This window comes from Eimeria acervulina, genomic scaffold (genome assembly GCF_000499425.1).
Source record: "Eimeria acervulina Houghton genomic scaffold, Eah_scaff342, whole genome shotgun sequence".
Lineage (NCBI taxonomy): Eukaryota > Apicomplexa > Conoidasida > Eucoccidiorida > Eimeriidae > Eimeria > Eimeria acervulina.
In genome coordinates, this window is record NW_013547386.1 from 1 (window position 1) to 17,364 (window position 17,364).

Sequence of the window (17,364 nt, forward strand, 5' to 3'; positions counted from 1 at the left end):
TATATATAGAGAGAGAGAGAGAGAGAGAGAGAGAGAGAGATAGACAGATAGATAGATGACATGCTGCATCTGCTACCTCCTCTCAACTAAGCTGAACCCTCCGTCCTGCTTCTAATGGTTTAGAAAGGGGTAAGTAAGGGATGGAGGGTATGGCTTCTTCTGCATTTGCTGCTGTGAGTATGCAGCAGCTCCTCAGGCTTCGCGGGTTTGGCGCCTTCACTGTGCCGATTATAAAATTTAAAATGCCTGGATAACTGCTCGTTGGACTCTTTTCGATTTCGATATACATTTCAATGCACTTGTTGATTTGGCTAGCCACTCCGCAATTATATTGATAATGATGATAATGGTAATAATGATAATGATAATGATGAAAATGAAAATGATAATGATAATGATAATGATAATGATGAAGAGGCGGCCTAAGTAGAGGTTAATGTTGTAGTTTGTCAATGTATATCAATGTATACCAAGCGGATTAAAAGCTAGGGACTTACCTTCCTGTTTTCGCAGTTTGTGTTCGTTCACATGCTGCTGCTGCATATGGGGCTGTGAAACTCTTGCCAGCAGATCGTTTCAGTGCGTGTTAGAGTCCTGTTGCTGTTAAATGTCGATTCTGTTGTTGATGCTGCTGCTGCTGCTGCTGCTGCTGCTGCTCTTACCAGTGCAACAGCCCCCACTGAGGGTTGTGGCATCCGCAGCCCCTCCAGTCAGCAGCAAACCGCATTTGCTGCACCCGCCGATGTTCCCTAAGTGAAGAAGACACAAATGAAGAGAAGAAAGTAACAACATTCTCAGAATCCTCCAACGGCCCCGTGCAAAACCCTGTAGTGCACGGGCACTGCAGTGGATCTCTGGTGTGACCTCTATAGGCGTAGCATCATGAAAAGGAACAAGTACTATAGAGTACTTCAGGGATTAGGACACCATTAGATAGAAAAGCAGCTTAATAGAATCATAGTGCTAGCAGGCTGGCACCAGCTTGGGGCTGGGTGTGAGGCTATTGCTGTGACTCTGGCACTGACTTTCAGCGAGGGTCGAGGGTCAGTTCTACTATTCGGGGGTGGGGCCCAACAATAATATGAACTCGCATGTATAATGGCTATTTATTGCGTTAAGTAGAGGGTGTAGCTAGAATCATCGATTGTAGTAGTTAATTGTAGAGTGTGCACCTAATCAGAATTGCTTAGAGGACAGGACATACATAGTAACAGTGAAGGCCTGCTGTTCACTACAAAGCCTGCGGCCTGCTGTGCCTGTGCTGCAGGAAGAGGCTTTGCTGCATTTGCTGCAGCTGACTTCGGGCATGAAGCCCCCTCCGCATCCATCAGCCCTTCATTATGGGCACAACCCTCTGAAACGCAGCAACAATAGCAGCACCAACAGCAACAGTAGCCGCAGGACCAGCAGGGGGCGCACGTGCTGCAACCGTTGCGAGAGAAGCACCGGACAAACAAACTGCCAACGACGTAGGAGTGCAATGCATATTTCTGCTGATAAATCTATCATTATTCTTGATGGTGTTCTCCGCAGCGTTGCAGCAGCTACTGGTGGTGCTGAGCTGCCTCAGAACGTTGGGCTGCTAGTGGACCCCTGCGCAATTGAGTCTACTGCTGCTGCTGAAGGAGAAGGTTTCTGTGCTGTTGCTATTATTATTGCTGTTGCTGCCGCAGCTGTTGTTGACGGCCTAACCTTGCGTTTGTCTGAGTATGCCAAAGCTTGCTGACGAACTCTGCGCCGTGCGCTGGGTTTGGGGCAGCGTCTTCATTGAGGCACCGCAGCCACCTCTGACCGGCCTTTATCGCACAGCTCTAAAGAGAGCAGGAGGCAGGCATTAGAGCCCAGCGAGGTTTAACCGGGCGGAGGCAGGGCCCCAAAATATGGAAGAATGAGAGGGCTGTCGCCTGCGGTGCTGAGATGGCTGTAGGTAGTAGACAGTGTGTAGAGAGCAATGAGAAGGAGTTGGCTCAGAACAGAAAGACGATAGGAGCATTTGAACCCCTCTCGAGGTGCAAGAGAGCAACTGTGAACAGAAGCTTGCATGCAGCCCTAATTAAAGCTGGAGGGCACATGCACGTGTTCGCCTTACCCTCTGCTGCTAAAGCGATAAAGGGTTTATAGATACCCCTTCGAGCCTGCAAACGTTTTAGCCCCACTTGAGCTATCAACTCCCCGAACCAAGGAAAATAATATTATCCTTTTCTTTAGCCTCTGCACATCCGTCTGAGCGCGTCTAGAACCTCATTCTTCTTTTTGCTGCTTATCTTAATGAGATTACTGCCTCTTTGTGGGGAGACTTCGATAGACTGTCGGCGACTTCCTGAAGAGTTATTAAAGGTCAGCATTAATGGTATGGTGGCATCTCCAGCTTGAGTGTACGTGTACATAGGGTGGAAGCCGAAGTGCTAACCCGAGAACGAACAGCAAAAGGGCGTAAGGCTTAGCTTACACCGAGTTGCCTTACTTCTAATAATATATTTTTACTCTCTCTATCGGATAGGCTGAAGCGATATGAGGTATACAAAATATTTTTTTGTACTCTCTCCTCCGGTTAGAGTGAAGCGAGGTCAGTTACTTCTTATATTATTTGTACCGTCTCTCCCCATTAGAGTAAAGCGAGATAGTTTATTTCTAGTAATATATTATTCGTAGTCCCTCTGTAGGCTAGACTGAAGTAATATAATTAATGTTTAATAATATACTATATTTACTCTCTCTTCCGGTTAGACTAGAGGGATATTAATTATTTCTTATATTATTATTTGTAGTCTCTCAATCGGAGACACCTCAGCGTGTTCAGTTTAAACGCCTTGGTGATGCCTGTACACTACAGTGACAGCCGACAAGAAGACAAGAAGGGACAAACGCGCCATAGAAACGAACAAGCCACAGCCTCTGCAGCTCCAAAGCCGCAGCGATGACACCGCAGTGCTGCCAGGGCGTCTCCTCTAAGGAGACAATGTGGTGTCGCTTGCTGCTCCTCCTGCTGCTGCTGCTGAGATGCTGAGCTGCTGCTTCCCTGCATTGTTAAGGGGATCACAGAGACACTGTACACTGGCAACTGTGGGGCCGGCGTTGAATTGTGAGTCTCCGTAGAGTCTCCATCGAAGGTTCTGCTATCTTCCAAGCAGGTGCTCGTTGCTCTTGAGTTAAGAAGTGCTTCTCCTCTTACTGCTGCTGCTGCGCCTTGTTCTTCGCTGCACCCGCTACTGCTGCTGTCGCCCAGAGGGGCCCCGCAGCAGAGACATCTGCCTCGGGAAGCAAAGAAGGCTGCACGCAGCACACTTGCAAACAAAGCTGCAGCTAAGGTATACAGTCATGATCCCTTTATCGGGGTGTCCCCCACTGCTGCTGTTGCTGCTGCTGGTCCATTCGCCTCTGCTGTAGCTGCTTCTGCTTCGCTTGCTGCTACTGCTGCTGTTGTTGTTCCCGCTGCTGCTGCTCCCTTGCCTAACCTGCTGCCACATCGGAGCGAGACATCCTACAAACCGCCGGCTGGCCCAGAAGTCTCCCCCTGCAGCAACACAAGCAGCAGTGTCTCCTTCCTGTTGCCAGCTGTTGTCTCCTCTTGCTAATCAGCGCATGCGCTTTGATTCAGGAGCACCATAATAACAAACACCACGTAAGGTGGAGGGAGAGCAGCTGCTGCTGCTGCTTTTGTTGCAGCAGCTAGTGTTGCTGTTGTTGCTGCTGCCTCACCTGTACATCCACCGCAGCCTGACAGCGGGGCGCACGCTGCCAAGCACGACGGGCCTCAGCAGTACCGCACACTGAAGACACCGCATGTTGCTGCTGCTGTTGCTGTTGCTGCTGCTGCTGCTGCTGCTGCTCAGGACACTGCTAGGCCGGATACAGAGACAGCTCGGGCACCGAAGACGGAGAAGAATACTGTCTGAAGCCAAGGAGACACCACAAACCCTAAACCCTAAACCCGAAACCCTCAAGGGTCATCGTGCCCCGCGGTGCTTCCTCCCCAAATCTACACCCCGCTCGTACCAAACACTAAACCCTAAACCCTAAACCCTAAACCCTCACTGCCAGGCAGCAGATCAAGCAGCCAAACTCACCCAGCATGCCCTCCTCCTCCAGCTCTCTCACCCGATCAGCTGTCCCTAGGGACACCCCATCAACCAAAAGTTGGGGGAGCACCGTCCCCTCAGCAGCAGCTTCAGCAGCAGCAGCATCTGCTGCTGCATCAACTGAAGCTGGCGGCAGCAACAAACACAGCAGACTCCAAGAACTTTGCTAAGGCCCTTGCTTCCGTACATTTGGTGCTGGAGACACCTGCTAGTTCGGGTGTATCCGCAGCTGCTGCAGCACTGTTTCTCTTACCCTCTTTGCTGCTTCTCCTTAAGCCTCTCGCCAGTCGCGTGGGGTGTCTCTGGGGTCCCTGCGGGGCCTCCCGCTTGGACTGCATCCCTTGGGGGTCTCGTGCGGGGAGCAGCACCTGCTGCTTGCAGAGACGCTGCAACAGCAGCGCGTCGTGCAGCCCTAAAGCTGCAGCAGCACAACACCAAAGGAGCCCAAACAGCAAGCCATCAACCTCTTCCTCAGCTCCCGCCGAAGCAGCAACCCTGACAGTTGCCTATAGAAGCTCAGAAGCAACACTCTGCTGCCGTGGGGGCCCCTCAGGGGCCCCCATGCCAACAGCAATGGGGGCCCTCAGGGGCCCCCAGGCATCAAGGAGACTCTCCACCCAACTCCGAGGCCTCGTTACAGTGCATAGCCTCTCTTTAGAGAGCAGGCAAGCAGCAGCTCAGCAACCCAGCAGCAGCAGCAACAGCAACAGCGGCAGCAAAGGCAGCAGGAGCAACAGCAACAACATTAGCAGCAGCAGCACCAAACTCCTGACCTGCTGCTTGAAGGGTGTTGGTGTCAATAAAGAGATAGGGGACTCCTTTGCAGTCCATCAGATTCACGAGCTGCTGAGACACCGCGTGGGCCCTTCGGCTGGCTGCGAGGGTGTCTCCTATTAACACCACCTGAAGGAGACAGGGAAAGGAGACAACAAATGCTGCGCATCAGAGACACCTCAGAACCTGCAAAAGAGACAATAACATACAAAGCGCAGACACAGCAGCAGCAGGCAACACCATAGACGCGAACCTCCGCTAGTGGGCCTCGGTAGAAGGCTGCCGTAGCGGCCCTTCTGCAGCTGTTGCTGCTGCTGCAGTTGTTGTTAGTGCTGCTGCAGTTGTTGCTGCTGCTGCAGTTGCTGCTGCTGCTGCGGAGAGGAGCAAGGCTCAAAGAAGGGCCCGCCGCTGCATTTGCTGCAGCTGTCTCCAGCTGCTGCTTGCTGCTGCCCCTTCGTACGAGCGAACGCCCCGAGAAAAGACGCATGATGCTGCTGCTGCTGCTGCTGCTTTGCTTTGAGTATACCTCCATGGTTTGCTGCTCCTCCTGTTGTTGCCTCTGTTGCTGCTGCTCTAGACGAACAAACTCTCCGATAACTGTCTCCTGCAAATTCAGCAGCCTAAGGTAATCAGACTCCCCTTCTGTCTGTTGCAGCAAGGAGACACTGCGGCGCTGCTCCCCTACACGGTGCAGCTCAAAGGCTTGCTGCAGCAGATTCGTGGCTGCCTCCCCCAAGTTGGCTTCTTCTACTACATCGTTCTGCTGCTGTTGCGGCTGTTGTTGCTGCTGTTGCTGTTGTTGCTGTTGTTGCTGTTGTTGCTGCTGCTCCTGCGCTTGTTCATCATCATACGCCCGCATCGAAAGCACCAATTGCTGCTGCTGCTCCTGCACTTCCCCCGTCAATGTGCTGCTGTCACCAGTCCCTTGCTGCTGCAGCCCTACCACCGGGTGCTCCGGGCCCCTGCAGCAGTCATAAGGGGCACCATGGTCGTCAGGAACCTGCTGCTGCTCTGTATCTCCTGCCGCTGCCGAAGCTGGTGTAGCTGCTGCAGCTGCTGCAGCTTGTGCATCTGCTTCAGCTGGTGCTGCTGCTTGGTGTGTGTCTTGCTTGCCCCAAAACCGCAGTCTCCGAGACCATCTCCTGGGTAGCAGCTGCACATCTCTGAAGGAGAAGCGACTACCTGCTGTACCTGCAGAGGCGCTGCCCTCCACGCTGCGGTTGTTGTTGCTGCTGCTGCGGTTGCCGCTGCTGCTGCCGTTGCTGCTGCTGCATGCGCCTCGCCTTCTTTGCAATAAGCCCAAATGCACGCTCATCCCACTGGCATTCTCCAAGCTGCCTACGTAAGAGGCACATGTGCTGTGGCTGTTGCTGCTGCTGGTGCTGCTGCTGCTGCTAGTGCTGCTCCTGCTGCTGCTGCTGCTCTCGTTTAAACTGGGGGACTTCACCCTCCTGAAGATGCTGCTGCTTAGCCTGAGAAAAGACCGGCAAGCAGACAGTGAGCGCTGCGTATCGAAGAGCCGGGTCTTAGGGGGAACCCAGGAGTCTGGATTGTTGTTGCTGCTCGTGCAGCAGCAGCTGCTGCTGCTGCTGCAGCTGCCGCAGCGGCTGTCATGCCTCTCAGGCAGACAGGTTTCTGTGCTGCTGCTGCCAGCAAACGTGCTGCTGTTGCTGTTGCTGCTGCTGCCTGCGGACGTGCTGCTGTTGCTGTTGCTGTTGCTGCTGCCGCCGGCAGACGTGCTGCTGCTGCTGTTGCTGCTGCTGCCTGCAAACGTACTGCTGCTGCTGCTGCTGCCCAGAGACAGTACGCATTTGTCTCTGCTTCCCCGTGGCACTTCGTGCTCAGAGCCCTTCTTTCCTTCCTGTTCTTGTCGCTCGCGCTGCTCCTGTTGTTGTTGCTGCTGCTGCTGTTGTTGTTGCTGCTGCTGCTGTCTAGCAAGAATCTCCTGAGATAGCTGAGCAGCCCTCCAAGAGAGCAGGGCCCCGTCAGAGACAGAGCCGGGACTCTGCAAGGCGAGGTGTCGCTCCTCTAGCAGCAGCTGCTTCAGCATCTGCTGCTGCTGCTGCTGCTTGTGTGGGTATTTGCCGCTACGGAAGGAGAACTGCAGCACAGGGCAACAACAGCCAAACAGCAGCAAAAGGACACAGCTAGCTGCGCTTTCTTGCTGCAGGTGCTGCAGCGAGCCGCCCCACTAACCTGCAGCAGCTTCCACAAAGGCGGAGCCTCTAGCAGCAGCAAAGCCCCCTCAATCAACAAAGAAGAGAAACAGACACACGAAGAGAGCAGCAAGGGGCTTTCATCTGCTGCAGCAGCACTAGCTGCATCTACAGCTGCAGCAAAACCAGCAGAAGAAGCAATACCCACAGCAGCAGCAGCAGCAACAGCAGCAATAGGACAGCAGCAGCAGGGCATTCAAATCACACCTTTTTTAGCAGCGGCTTGCGATGCTGAGGGTCTGCCTTAGCAGCAGCAAACGGTAAAGTGTCTCCTGCCGCTCCTCCTGCGTATCTGCTGGCCTCAGAGGAGCCAGGCTGTCCCCTCGACTGCAGCAGCAACTCGCTGCAGACCCGCCTCAAGCTGCTGCCAAGATGCATGCGCCCCTTCCCATCTGCTGATGCGGCTGGCGCTGCTGCTTCTGCTGCAGATGCTGTTCCTGCTGCTGCTGCTGCTGCAGTTGGCTCTGATGCAGTAGACGTAACAGCGGCGCTGGAGTGGTATTTTCTCAGGTACCGCTTCCAGTGCTGCTGCTGCTGCTGCTGCTGCTGCTGCTGCTGCTGCTGCTGGCTCTTTCTCCCTCTGTCTTCTCCTGAACTGCTGCCCGTGTCGGAAAAGAGATCAAACGCCTCAGTCATCTGCCCCCTCCACAAAGCAGCAGAATTGAACGGGGTCCTCTCTCTCTCCTTCTCAGGTGTACAGACACCTCCTTCCCTGCTGCGCCCCCAAGTCGTCTGCTGCCTTCGCGCTGCTCGAAGGCCCAGCCTACGCTTCCGCCGCAACAGCAGCTGCAGCAGCAGCCGCTGTTGCTGTCCGTGCTTACGTATCTTGCGGTGCTTCAGCAGCAGCAGCAGGTTTCCAACGGAGATACCGCTGCGGCTGCTACTGCGGCAGATCTGCTGCTGCTGCCGCTGCTGCTGCAGCTGCCGAATCTCCTGCAGCAGCTCCCAGTGCAGCCGCCACAGCCAAATTTCTCCCTCTATAGGGATGTGGGGCCCCACAGGTGTGTCTCTCAGGAGACACTTGGGTGGCCTCTTTCCTAGCAGCTCGTTGCTGCCGCAGCAGCAACTGCTGCTGCCGCAGCTGCAGCGACGCAGCCGCCGCAACCTCTTCAGAGCCCGCCTCCAGCGGTTAGCTTGCTGCTGTCTCCTCAGCAGCTCCAGTTTGGCCTTGTGCTGCTGCAGCTGCCGCAGCAGCAACAGCTGCTTCCTCGTCTGGGGAGAGTGCGCAGCAGATGCCTCGATGGCTTGCCTTAGCTGCTGAGGCTTGAACACATCTTGGTTGCCCTTGTGCTGCTGCTGCTGCTGTTGCTGTTGCTGCTGCTGCAGAGGCCCACCTCTCTCCCCAAGCTGCGCTGCTGCTGCAGCACCATTGGTTGCTTCCCACAGCCGCCTTCGCAGCAGCAGCTCCTCGGTGAAAGACAGCGGTCGTTGCGGCCCCTGCTGCTGCTGCCTCTGTCGCTGCTTCCTCCGCTGCTGCTGCTGCTGCGCTGCTGCAGCAAAAGAAGGCATACCAAACAACAGCAGCCGCTCCCGCCTACCTCCCCTTCTGAACGACGCTGCAGAGGAGACACTCCGGGCTCGTCTTCGGTGCAGCAGTAGCTGCTGCTGTTGCTGCTGCTGCTCAATTGTCTGTAGGCGCTGCAGCAAACGCCTCTGAATAGACACCTGGGAGGAGACCGGCAGGGGCTTACCCAGCGAAGTCAATCTGCGCTGCAGCAGCTCCTGCTTCTCTTGCTGCTGCAGCTTCACTTGCTGCTTCGGTTGATCGTCCGGCCCCACGAAGTCCTCCAACTCTCCACAATGGCTGCTAAACGCAACAGAGCCGGAAGCCTGTGCTGCTGCTGCTGCTGCTGCTGGTGCTGCGGCAGGAGCTATTGATGCAGGCGCAGTGCTTGTCCCCTTAGTATCCATCCTGGTTCTATGTATGTTGGCCTTGCTGCTGCTTCGGCTTCTGTGGTTGATGCTGCCTTTGGTGCTGCTGCTGCTGCTGCTGCTGCTCATACTGTTGCTGGCGGATGCTTGCCGCAGCAGCGAACCTCCTTGTGGGGGGCCCTCTGCTGCTGCTGCAGTGCAGAGTGGAAGAGACGGCAGCATCAGTCTCCTCCTGTAAGTTGCTGCCGATGCTGCTCTCCTTGCTGCTGAAGTCTCAGCTGATCTGGAGAGACAGTTGCTGCGGCGTCTCCGCAACTGCAGCAGCAGCAGATGCTGCTGCTGCTGTCCTTGTTGCAGATGCTGTTGGTGGTGCTGCTGCTGCGGGGAGGGCCACAGAGCCTCTGCAGAGTCGAACGCTCCTGGCTGTAGCAACAGCTGTTCCTGCTGCTGTTGCTGCTGCAGCAAGACAGTAGTCGCCGCATCCTCCACAACCGGCTTTTGGGGTGTACGCTGCTGCTGCTTTTGCTGCTGCTGCTCGGGAGCAGCAGCAGAAGGTGGCTGTGTCTTCTGCCGCGTCATGAAGAACTAGTAGGGTGTGGTTGTGTCTCGATGAGTTGAGCCAAAGCCAAAGGTGCTCCGTTGCTGCTGCTGCCGTTGCTGCTGCTGCTGCTGCTCCCTACCCCTAAAGAAAGAAACAATTCAAAGCAAAATAGTATAAAAAGCTTGTTGCTCCTTAGAAGCTGCAGCAGGAGCTACCACTGGGCTTGGTGCGGTACGTGGCCTTCAGGCGGTGAAGTTGTGTCTCAGCGGTTGTTGCTGCTGCTGCTGCTGTTGCTGCTGCAGCAAGCATAGATATAGTATGCGTGTTGAGTCTGTTAAAGAATATACTTTCATTAATTCTTCTAAATATTCTATCTTAAAGGAAGCGCTTGAGATGAACACCGACACTCCTCCGGAACAGTCAACCCCGAACCCCCCTGCAGCAGCAGCAGCAGCAGCAACAGCAGCAAGTGTGATAGGGCTGAAGCAGCCTCTGTCGTTTATCTAACGGTGAGACAGATTAATATATGTTCTAGTTAATCAAGGAAAACCAGAAGCAGCAGCCGGCTCTAACACCCGATCGTTCCCTGTGCTGCGGGAGCCTCGACTTCGAGTTGCTGCTGCTGCTGCTGCTGCTGCTGCTGCTGCTGTTGCTGCTGCTGCTGCTGCTCGCGCGTGCCGCTCAAACTGCAGCTGCCCGCAGCCACGTTTCCTTGTGCGCAACTGAATTTAAATAGATAATTATTAATTAAAACAATCAAAAATTGGTTTCCTTTACCTAACGAACGCGGTGGCGCGTGCTGCAGCAGCGGCCGCTACAGTTGCTGCTGTTGCTGTGCCGCTGCAGCTGCTGCTGCGGCAGTAGCAGCTGCTGCTGCTCTGGCGTCAGCAGCAGCTGCAGCAGCCCGAGCTGTTCTGCAATTCCGCATAGGCTTCTCCTGTGTGCTAACAGTGTATATTCTGTCTTGTGCCTGTACCTTGAAAGTAGAGGCGTTTGCAGCAGCAGCAGCAGCAGCAGCAGCAGCAACAGCAGCAGGACCCGTTTGCGTGTCGGAGCACTCTTTCTATCTTTCCGTATCAGCGCAGCGGCTGCTCCTGCTGCAGCCGTTGCAGCAGCTGTAGCGACGATTCCTGTTGTGTGGTTGCAGCAGCAACCGAAAATATTGCAGGATTTCCCCTGCTGCTGCTGCAGCAGCAGCAGCAGCAGCAGCAGCAGCAGCTCCCTACCTGCCACGGGGGGCCGGGCCGTCCGTCCCACTCGCTGCCCTGCTGACGCAGCGCCAGCGCAGCAGCAGCATTTGCTGCTGCATCAGGAGAACTTCAATTCACAGTACACCGCAGCAGCAGCAGCTGCTCGGTTTTGCGGGGCCATCTGCTGCACGCCACCTGCAGCAGCGGCAGCAGCAGCAGCAGCCTTACTAGTAGTAGCAGCAGGGAGAGTTAGAATCCCTGCTGCAGCTGCAGCGCCGCCGCCGTACGACTCCAGAGCTTCAGCACTGCGGGTGCAGCAGCAGCAGCCGCAGCAGCAGCGCGCAGCAGCACAGACAGCTGAAGCAATAACGGGGGTGCCTTACTGCCTTGACAGTCGCTAACAGGAGCTTCATTAGCTGTTGTATGCCCCCCAACAGAAGCAGGATTTCTTTCAGCCCCGCGATATGCAGCCGAAGCAGCAGCAGCAGCAGCAGCAACCGCAACCACAACGCACGGCTGCCGCAGCAGCGGAGACAATGCACGGGTCCATTCGAGGTTAGCCCCACAGATGCATGATCCCTAGCAGCAGCAGCAATAGGAGCATGACCAACAGCAGAAGCAGCCGGCTGTCTCCTCGGCTGGCGTTGCTGTAGCATTAGCTAGTTCTTATGCTGCTGTGGTTTGTGTCTTGCTGCTTTTGCGCTGTGTGTCTTGCTGCTGCAGCGCACCGCGGTGTAGCTGCTGATGGTGCAGCAGCTGCAGCACAAACTGCAGCAGCAGCCACAGCAAGTGCAGCAGCGCGGGGCGGTGCTGCGCATGCAGCAGGGGAGGGCCTTGAAGAGACGCTGCAGAAGCTCAAAGGACTGCAGCAGCAGCTGGCAGGTATGCTACCTCGCTTTGTTTGCTGCTATTGCTGCTGCTACACGGGCTGCTGCTGCTGCTGCTGCAGCGCGTCTGTTTACATGTTTGCTGCTGTTTCTGCTGCAGCATGGACTGTCCGCGACGGTGCCCACGCTGCTGATGAGACGCATACTGCAGCAGCTGCTGCAGCAGGAGCTTACCCTGTGAGACAGTTACGACACAGCAGCAGCAGCAACAGCAGCAGCAGCAGGTGTCGCGTCGTGTTTTACCCGTAGTGGTGTAGGGTCTAGAGCTGTTGCTGCCTGTGTGCTGCTGCTGTTGCTGCGTTTGTCTTAGGCTTCCTTTAAAACTGAAGGGGCTAGTGAACAAACCCCTGTTTCTGCTGCTGCTATGCAGCAGCAAGGCAGCAGGGCCAGCAGCAGCTCCCATACAACGGGGCCGATTCCTCCAGCAGCAGCAGCATCAGCAAGTGCTGCTGCTGCTGCTGCTGCTGCTTCTCTGCCCCATTGGGCCGGCGGCAGCGCTGTGAGCTCTCGGGATCCCACTGACCGGAAGCTGCATGCAGTGTTGCTGCAGCAGCAGCAGCAGCAGGGTGCAGCAAGCTGCTGCGGAAGCAGCAGCTGCCGCCTTAGTGACAGCAGCACTTGTGCTGATGACCCCTGCAGCAACAACGGCCGGAGGCGCAGCATCGACAGCTTTTCTAGCGAGAGCAGCAGCAGCAACCCCGAGAGCAGCAGCAGCAGCGGCATGAGCTGCGCCGCCGTCCAGCAGCAGCAGCACTTGCTGCTGCATCATCAGCAACCACACCTGCAGCAGCGCCAGCAGCAGCTGCACATGCCTTCAGCAGCAGAAGGGTGTGGGCCGACGACAGCGCCTGCTGCTGCCTTCTCTTTGCTTTCAAGCTGCAAAGGCGCGCAGCAGCAGCAGCAGCAGGGAAAGCCGCAGCAGCTCCAGACACAGCAGCACATGCCCCGGGAGGAGCAGCAACAACACCAGCAGGCAGGAAGGATAGGGGGCAGCAGCAGCAACAGCAACAGCAGCAGCAGCAGCAACAGCAGCAGCAGCAGCAGCAGCGACTTCGTATTAGGGGGGCTGTTCGATCGATTTGCTGCTGCCAATATGCACAAGGCAGCAGCAGCGGCTTCAGGTGCTCCGAAGCTACCCTCACGTACCGCTGACGCTCCACAGCAGCAGCAGCAGCAGCAGCAGCAGGAAGCCCCGCATCAGCCGCCGGTCTCTCGCTGCAGCACGGCTACTTCATCACCATGCAACGCATCAAGGAGAGCCGCGGCAGCAGCTGCAGCAGCAGCAGCAGCAGCAGGCCAAGAGGGCGGTAGCACGGAGTCGGACGCGCACCCGCTGGCTCATCCTCCGCTAGGTCTGAGCAGAAGCAACAGCAGCAGCATTAACAGCAGCAGCAGCAGCAGCACAAGCAGCAATGGCACAGTTTACCCTGATAGGGGGGTAAAGAGAGACAGACAGGCGTATAGCGGCCGCTTTGCTGTTGCTACCTTCGTGCAGCAGCAGCAACTGCAGCAGCAGCAGCAGTCCCCTGCCTACTCTTTCGAGAGAGTTGCATCCTCTCCCGACTCAACAGCAGCAGCTGCTGCAGCAGCAGCAGGAATGCCTGCAGCATCAACAGCAGCAGCAGCAGCAGCAGCGCTGAGCTTGAGTGGAAGGAGCCGCCGAATGCAGTCATTTAGCGGCAACCGTGACTTGAGCAGCAGCAGCAGCAGCAACAGCAACAGCAACAGCAGCAACTGGGGTCCTGTTGGCGGGCCATTTTCCATTGGCAGCAGCGACAGCAGCAGCAGCAGCAACTTTCATAGCCCGAGCCGGCGTCATAGCGCCAGCCGGGGGGGCAGCAGCAGCAACAGCAGCGGCAGCAATACGTCTGCACTTTCATTTCGCTTCAACGGCGAAGCCTTTCCCTCAGCTGCAGCAGCTGCAGCAGCAGCAGCTGCAGGAGAGGATTACTACGGGGCTTCTTCTTTAGGGGCACCCCCAAGGAGCGCAGCAGCAGCTGCTGCAGCAGCAGCAGGAATGCGAGGTGCAGCACACATACAAGGCCCGTGCTCGTTCAGAGAGTCCGCTGCTGCTAACTGGCCTACGCATATCACTGGGCAGCAGCAGCAGCAGCAACAGCAGCAGCTGCTGCTCCAGCAACAGTGGCAGAACCCGAACTACCACCAAGCGCAGCAGCAGCAGCAGAAGCAGCAGCCCTCCTGCGAGGTGCTGACACCTGTTGGGCCTGCAGCAGCTGCTGCTTCACTGCAGGACTGCCTTCGAGGGCCGCTGCGGGAGGGTGCTCTTGCTGCAGCAACACCTTCAGCAGCAGCAGCAGCAGCAACACCAGCAGCAGCAGCCAGAGCAGCAGCCGGCGCGGGATCGCGCGGAGCAGCAAATGCGCCCTCTGTCTCCCCAGCGGGAGCAGCAGGTGCAGCACCGAGAGCAGCAGCAGCAGCAGCAGCAGCAGCAGCTACGGGAAGTGAAGACAGCGGCGAAGCACTGCCTTGCGTAGGGGGGTTAGGCTTACCTGATATTGCTTCTTGCATCTTAGGAGGCCCGCAGCAGCTGGCTGCGTTATCGTTGCAGCATCAGCAGCAGCAGCAGCAGCAGCTTGACGAACAGCAGCAGGACGGCTTCTTGCAATTCATGCGGGAGCATCCAGGCGAAGCCCAGCGCATGTGGGCGCTGCAGCAGAGGAGCGGCAGCAGCAGCAGCAGCAACAGCAGCAACGCCAACAATAACAGCCGCAGCAGCAGCAGCAGCAGCAGCAACCCCCACGCTCCCCAACCCCTCAGCAGCTCCTGCGGCCCATGGTATCCTTCAGCCAGGCCCTTCGGCGTCTCAGGGAGTGAGACAGCAGCAGCAGCTGCAGCTGCAGCAGCTGCTGCTGCTGCTTCGTGCTCGTCTTCTGTCATGATGGAAGCATTTGCTGGAGTCCGCTCGACTCCAAGTGCAGCAGAGTCCCCGGGGCTGCAGCAGCAGTTGCAGCAGCAGCTGCAGCAGCAGCAACTGCAGCAGCAGCTGCAACAGCAGTTGCAGCAGCAACAGCAGCAGCAGCTTCTGCTGCAGCAGCAACGAGAATGTTTTCCTGGCGTTTGCCAGTATCCAGGAAGCCATCACCAACCTGATACAGCAGCAGCAGCAGCAGGTGCTGTTGCTGCTGCGAGTCTGCTGCGCGGCGAGGGTTGCTACTGTTGGCAGTGCGCTTCGCAGCCGCAGCAGCAGCAGCAGCTGCAACAGCAGCAGCAGCTGCTGCACCAGACTCACCCAGTGTACGCAATTTTGCGCGTCATTCCATCTGAGATTCAGGTCTGTCAACTGCAGTGGTGCTGGGGAGGTGAATTGGCCCCCGGTTCGCAGCAGCAGCAGCCGCAGCAGCAGCAGCAGCAGCAGCAGGACAAGGAGTACGGGCACGCAGGCATGCAGCAGCAGGGCCTGTCTCCTAGTTCCTTCAGCTACACAGCTGCAGGGCAGCAGCAGGAGCAGCAGCTGCAGCAAGAAATGGTTTGCTATGGAGGCGCTTCTATCTGTGCGCCTCCATGTACCCTCAACGATAGGCCAGGCAGCTTCGGCAGGAGCAGCAGCAGCAACGGCGAAGCAGCAGCAGCAGCAGCAGCAGGAGCTTCTGCTCCCCCGGTGCTGCTCCGCTGCCACAGGGGAGAAAGCGTGGAGGTGTATTTACACCACAAAAGCGGGTGGCTCTTCGGCAGCATCCATGGACAGCCACACAGGTGCTGCTGCTGCTGCTGGTTGCTGCTGCTGCTGTTGCTGGTTGCTGCTGCTGGTTGTTGCTTCTGTTGTGCGGGTTTGCAGCTGCTTTAGATGCATCTGTAGGTTTATTGTGTGGTGTGCGGATGTCTGAGCAGACATTTGTGTCTTTAAAGGAAGCACTGTCTCCTTATCTGTTGCCGTTGTCTCTCTGTCTCTTTCTATGCTGCTGTGCTGCACTGTCTCCTTTTGTTGCTGCTGTGCTGCACTGTCTCCTTTTGTTGCTGCTGTTTGTCTCCTCAGGAAGGGCTGGTTCCCCTACTATCTTTTGCATGATCCTATGCGCTGGGCGCTGTCTCCTTCGAGTTCAGCAGCGCCTAGCAGCGGCAGCAACAGCAGCAACGGCAGCAACAGCAACAGCAGCAGCAGCATGAGCAGGCGCGGAGACTCCAGCGCTTTCGGCGCGCTTGTTGCTTGAACAACAGCAACAGCAGCAGTGATATTAGCAGCAGCAGCAGCAGCATATGCTGCTGCTGCTGCTGCTGCTGCTGCATGTGCGAGACTGAGCTATCTGCTGCGCTCTTAGGGGTTTATATTTGCCTAAGTCGCAGCGAGAGCAAAAACATCTATGAAGAAGAAACAGCAACAACATCTTGCTGCTGCTGCTGTTGCAGCATGCAGCGAACTTTTTATTTGCAGCAGATTGTTAGAAAGGCCAAGTGTCTCCTCACAGGCAGATGCAGCATAGGGGTAGAGCAGCGGGGAGACACCTAAAGGAGACACTTAAAGGAGACATTTGGAGGAGGCACTTAATAGAGAGACTTAAGGGAGACACTTGAAGGAGACGCTTAAAGGAGACATTAAATAGATAAATTTAAAGGAGACACTTAAAGGTGACACTATATAGAGACATTTAGAGGCGACATTTAAAGGAGACACTTAAAGGAGACGCTTGAAGGAGACACCTAATGGATAAATTTAAACGAGACATTTAGAGGAGACACTTAGAGAAGGCATATAAAAAAAGACACCTGACGCAGGCAGTGTAAGGAAACAGGCACTGTAAGGAGACATTTAAAGGAGACACTCGGAAGAGACTGTTAAAGAAGACAAGCAAAGGATGCAACTGAGGGAGACATTAGAAAGAGACACTTAAGGGAGACACTTGAAGGAAGATACATAAGGGGGACACTTAAGGGAGGCATTCAAAGGAGACACTTAAAGTAGCCACTTCTAAGGGGGTCTCTCCCGGAGGAGACGCTAGAAGGAGACACTCAAAGGAGATGCGTAGACGAGACACTTGAAGGGGAGGGGACACTCAAAGAAGATACTTGCAACAGAAACTTAGAGCAGACATTTATAGGAATGTAGGTAGTAGATACAGAGACAGAGAGACACCGCATAAGACACGCATAGAAAACGTATCTAAGGACAGGTAGTAGAGGGGGAAGGAGACAGTAGGAGGAGACAGACAAATGCAAGACAGATCGCTAGACAGCTCATGCAGAGGCAATTAAGAGAAAGAGAGACGAAATAGATAGAGGCAGCAGACAAGCAAATCGATGTAGGGGAGCAGCAGACTTAAAGCGAAAGGAGACACCTACAGAGGTTCAGCACGGAGACAGATAAAGCAGCAAAGAGTTAGAAAGGTCTCCGTGCAAAGAGGAGGCAAAGAGGAGACAAAAAAGCAACGCCCACCTTAAAACAAAGGAGACACTCAGCCACTTATCTCTGAAGAGCGGTGCTGAAGCCTCTTAGTCATTTATTTATTTAGAACAACTTGCTGCTAGCGCATGCATAGATAGAGCTACTTCTTTTCAAGCCCCGACAAGGCTGTGGAGGAGGCCCTTTTGCTGTTATTTATACTGCTTGTCGTTTTCTGTTTATCTTTAGCTGCTGCTGGCTTGATGTTTGCTATTTGTTATCTGGTAGAGAGAGAGCCGTTGCACTTTGATTGCATTCTCTCTCCTTGCTGCACCAGCAGCTGCAACAGCAGCAGCTGTTGCTGCTGCACCAGCAACAGCTGGATGCGCTGCTGCAGCAGCAACGGCTTCGCGCGCTGTTGCTGAGCTTGTTGAGAGGGGCATTTTACTGTCGTATGTTTAAGGCTCGCC

General features: G+C 55.7%; 2 protein-coding genes across 2 annotated transcripts; one reads left to right on the forward strand and one right to left on the reverse strand.

Annotated features, from left to right (window-relative positions):
- Positions 1 to 3,316: 3,316 nt before the first annotated feature.
- EAH_00033950 (hypothetical protein, conserved) lies at positions 3,317 to 9,520 on the reverse strand (the record flags this gene model as incomplete). Its single annotated transcript, XM_013392203.1, has 7 exons — positions 3,317 to 3,458; positions 3,700 to 3,892; positions 4,068 to 4,205; positions 4,333 to 4,497; positions 4,841 to 4,982; positions 5,107 to 6,954; positions 7,277 to 9,520. The coding sequence occupies 7 exons, from the start codon at positions 9,518 to 9,520 to the stop codon at positions 3,317 to 3,319; spliced, it is 4,872 nt and encodes a 1,623-aa protein (XP_013247657.1).
- Positions 9,521 to 11,136: 1,616 nt separating this feature from the next.
- Positions 11,137 to 15,728, forward strand: EAH_00033960 (hypothetical protein, conserved; the record flags this gene model as incomplete). The annotated part of the gene is made up of 5 exons (XM_013392204.1): positions 11,137 to 11,227; positions 11,396 to 11,554; positions 11,660 to 11,736; positions 11,870 to 15,273; positions 15,554 to 15,728. 5 exons carry the CDS (start codon positions 11,137 to 11,139, stop codon positions 15,726 to 15,728), a joined length of 3,906 nt encoding a protein of 1,301 aa, XP_013247658.1.
- Positions 15,729 to 17,364: the final 1,636 nt, after the last annotated feature.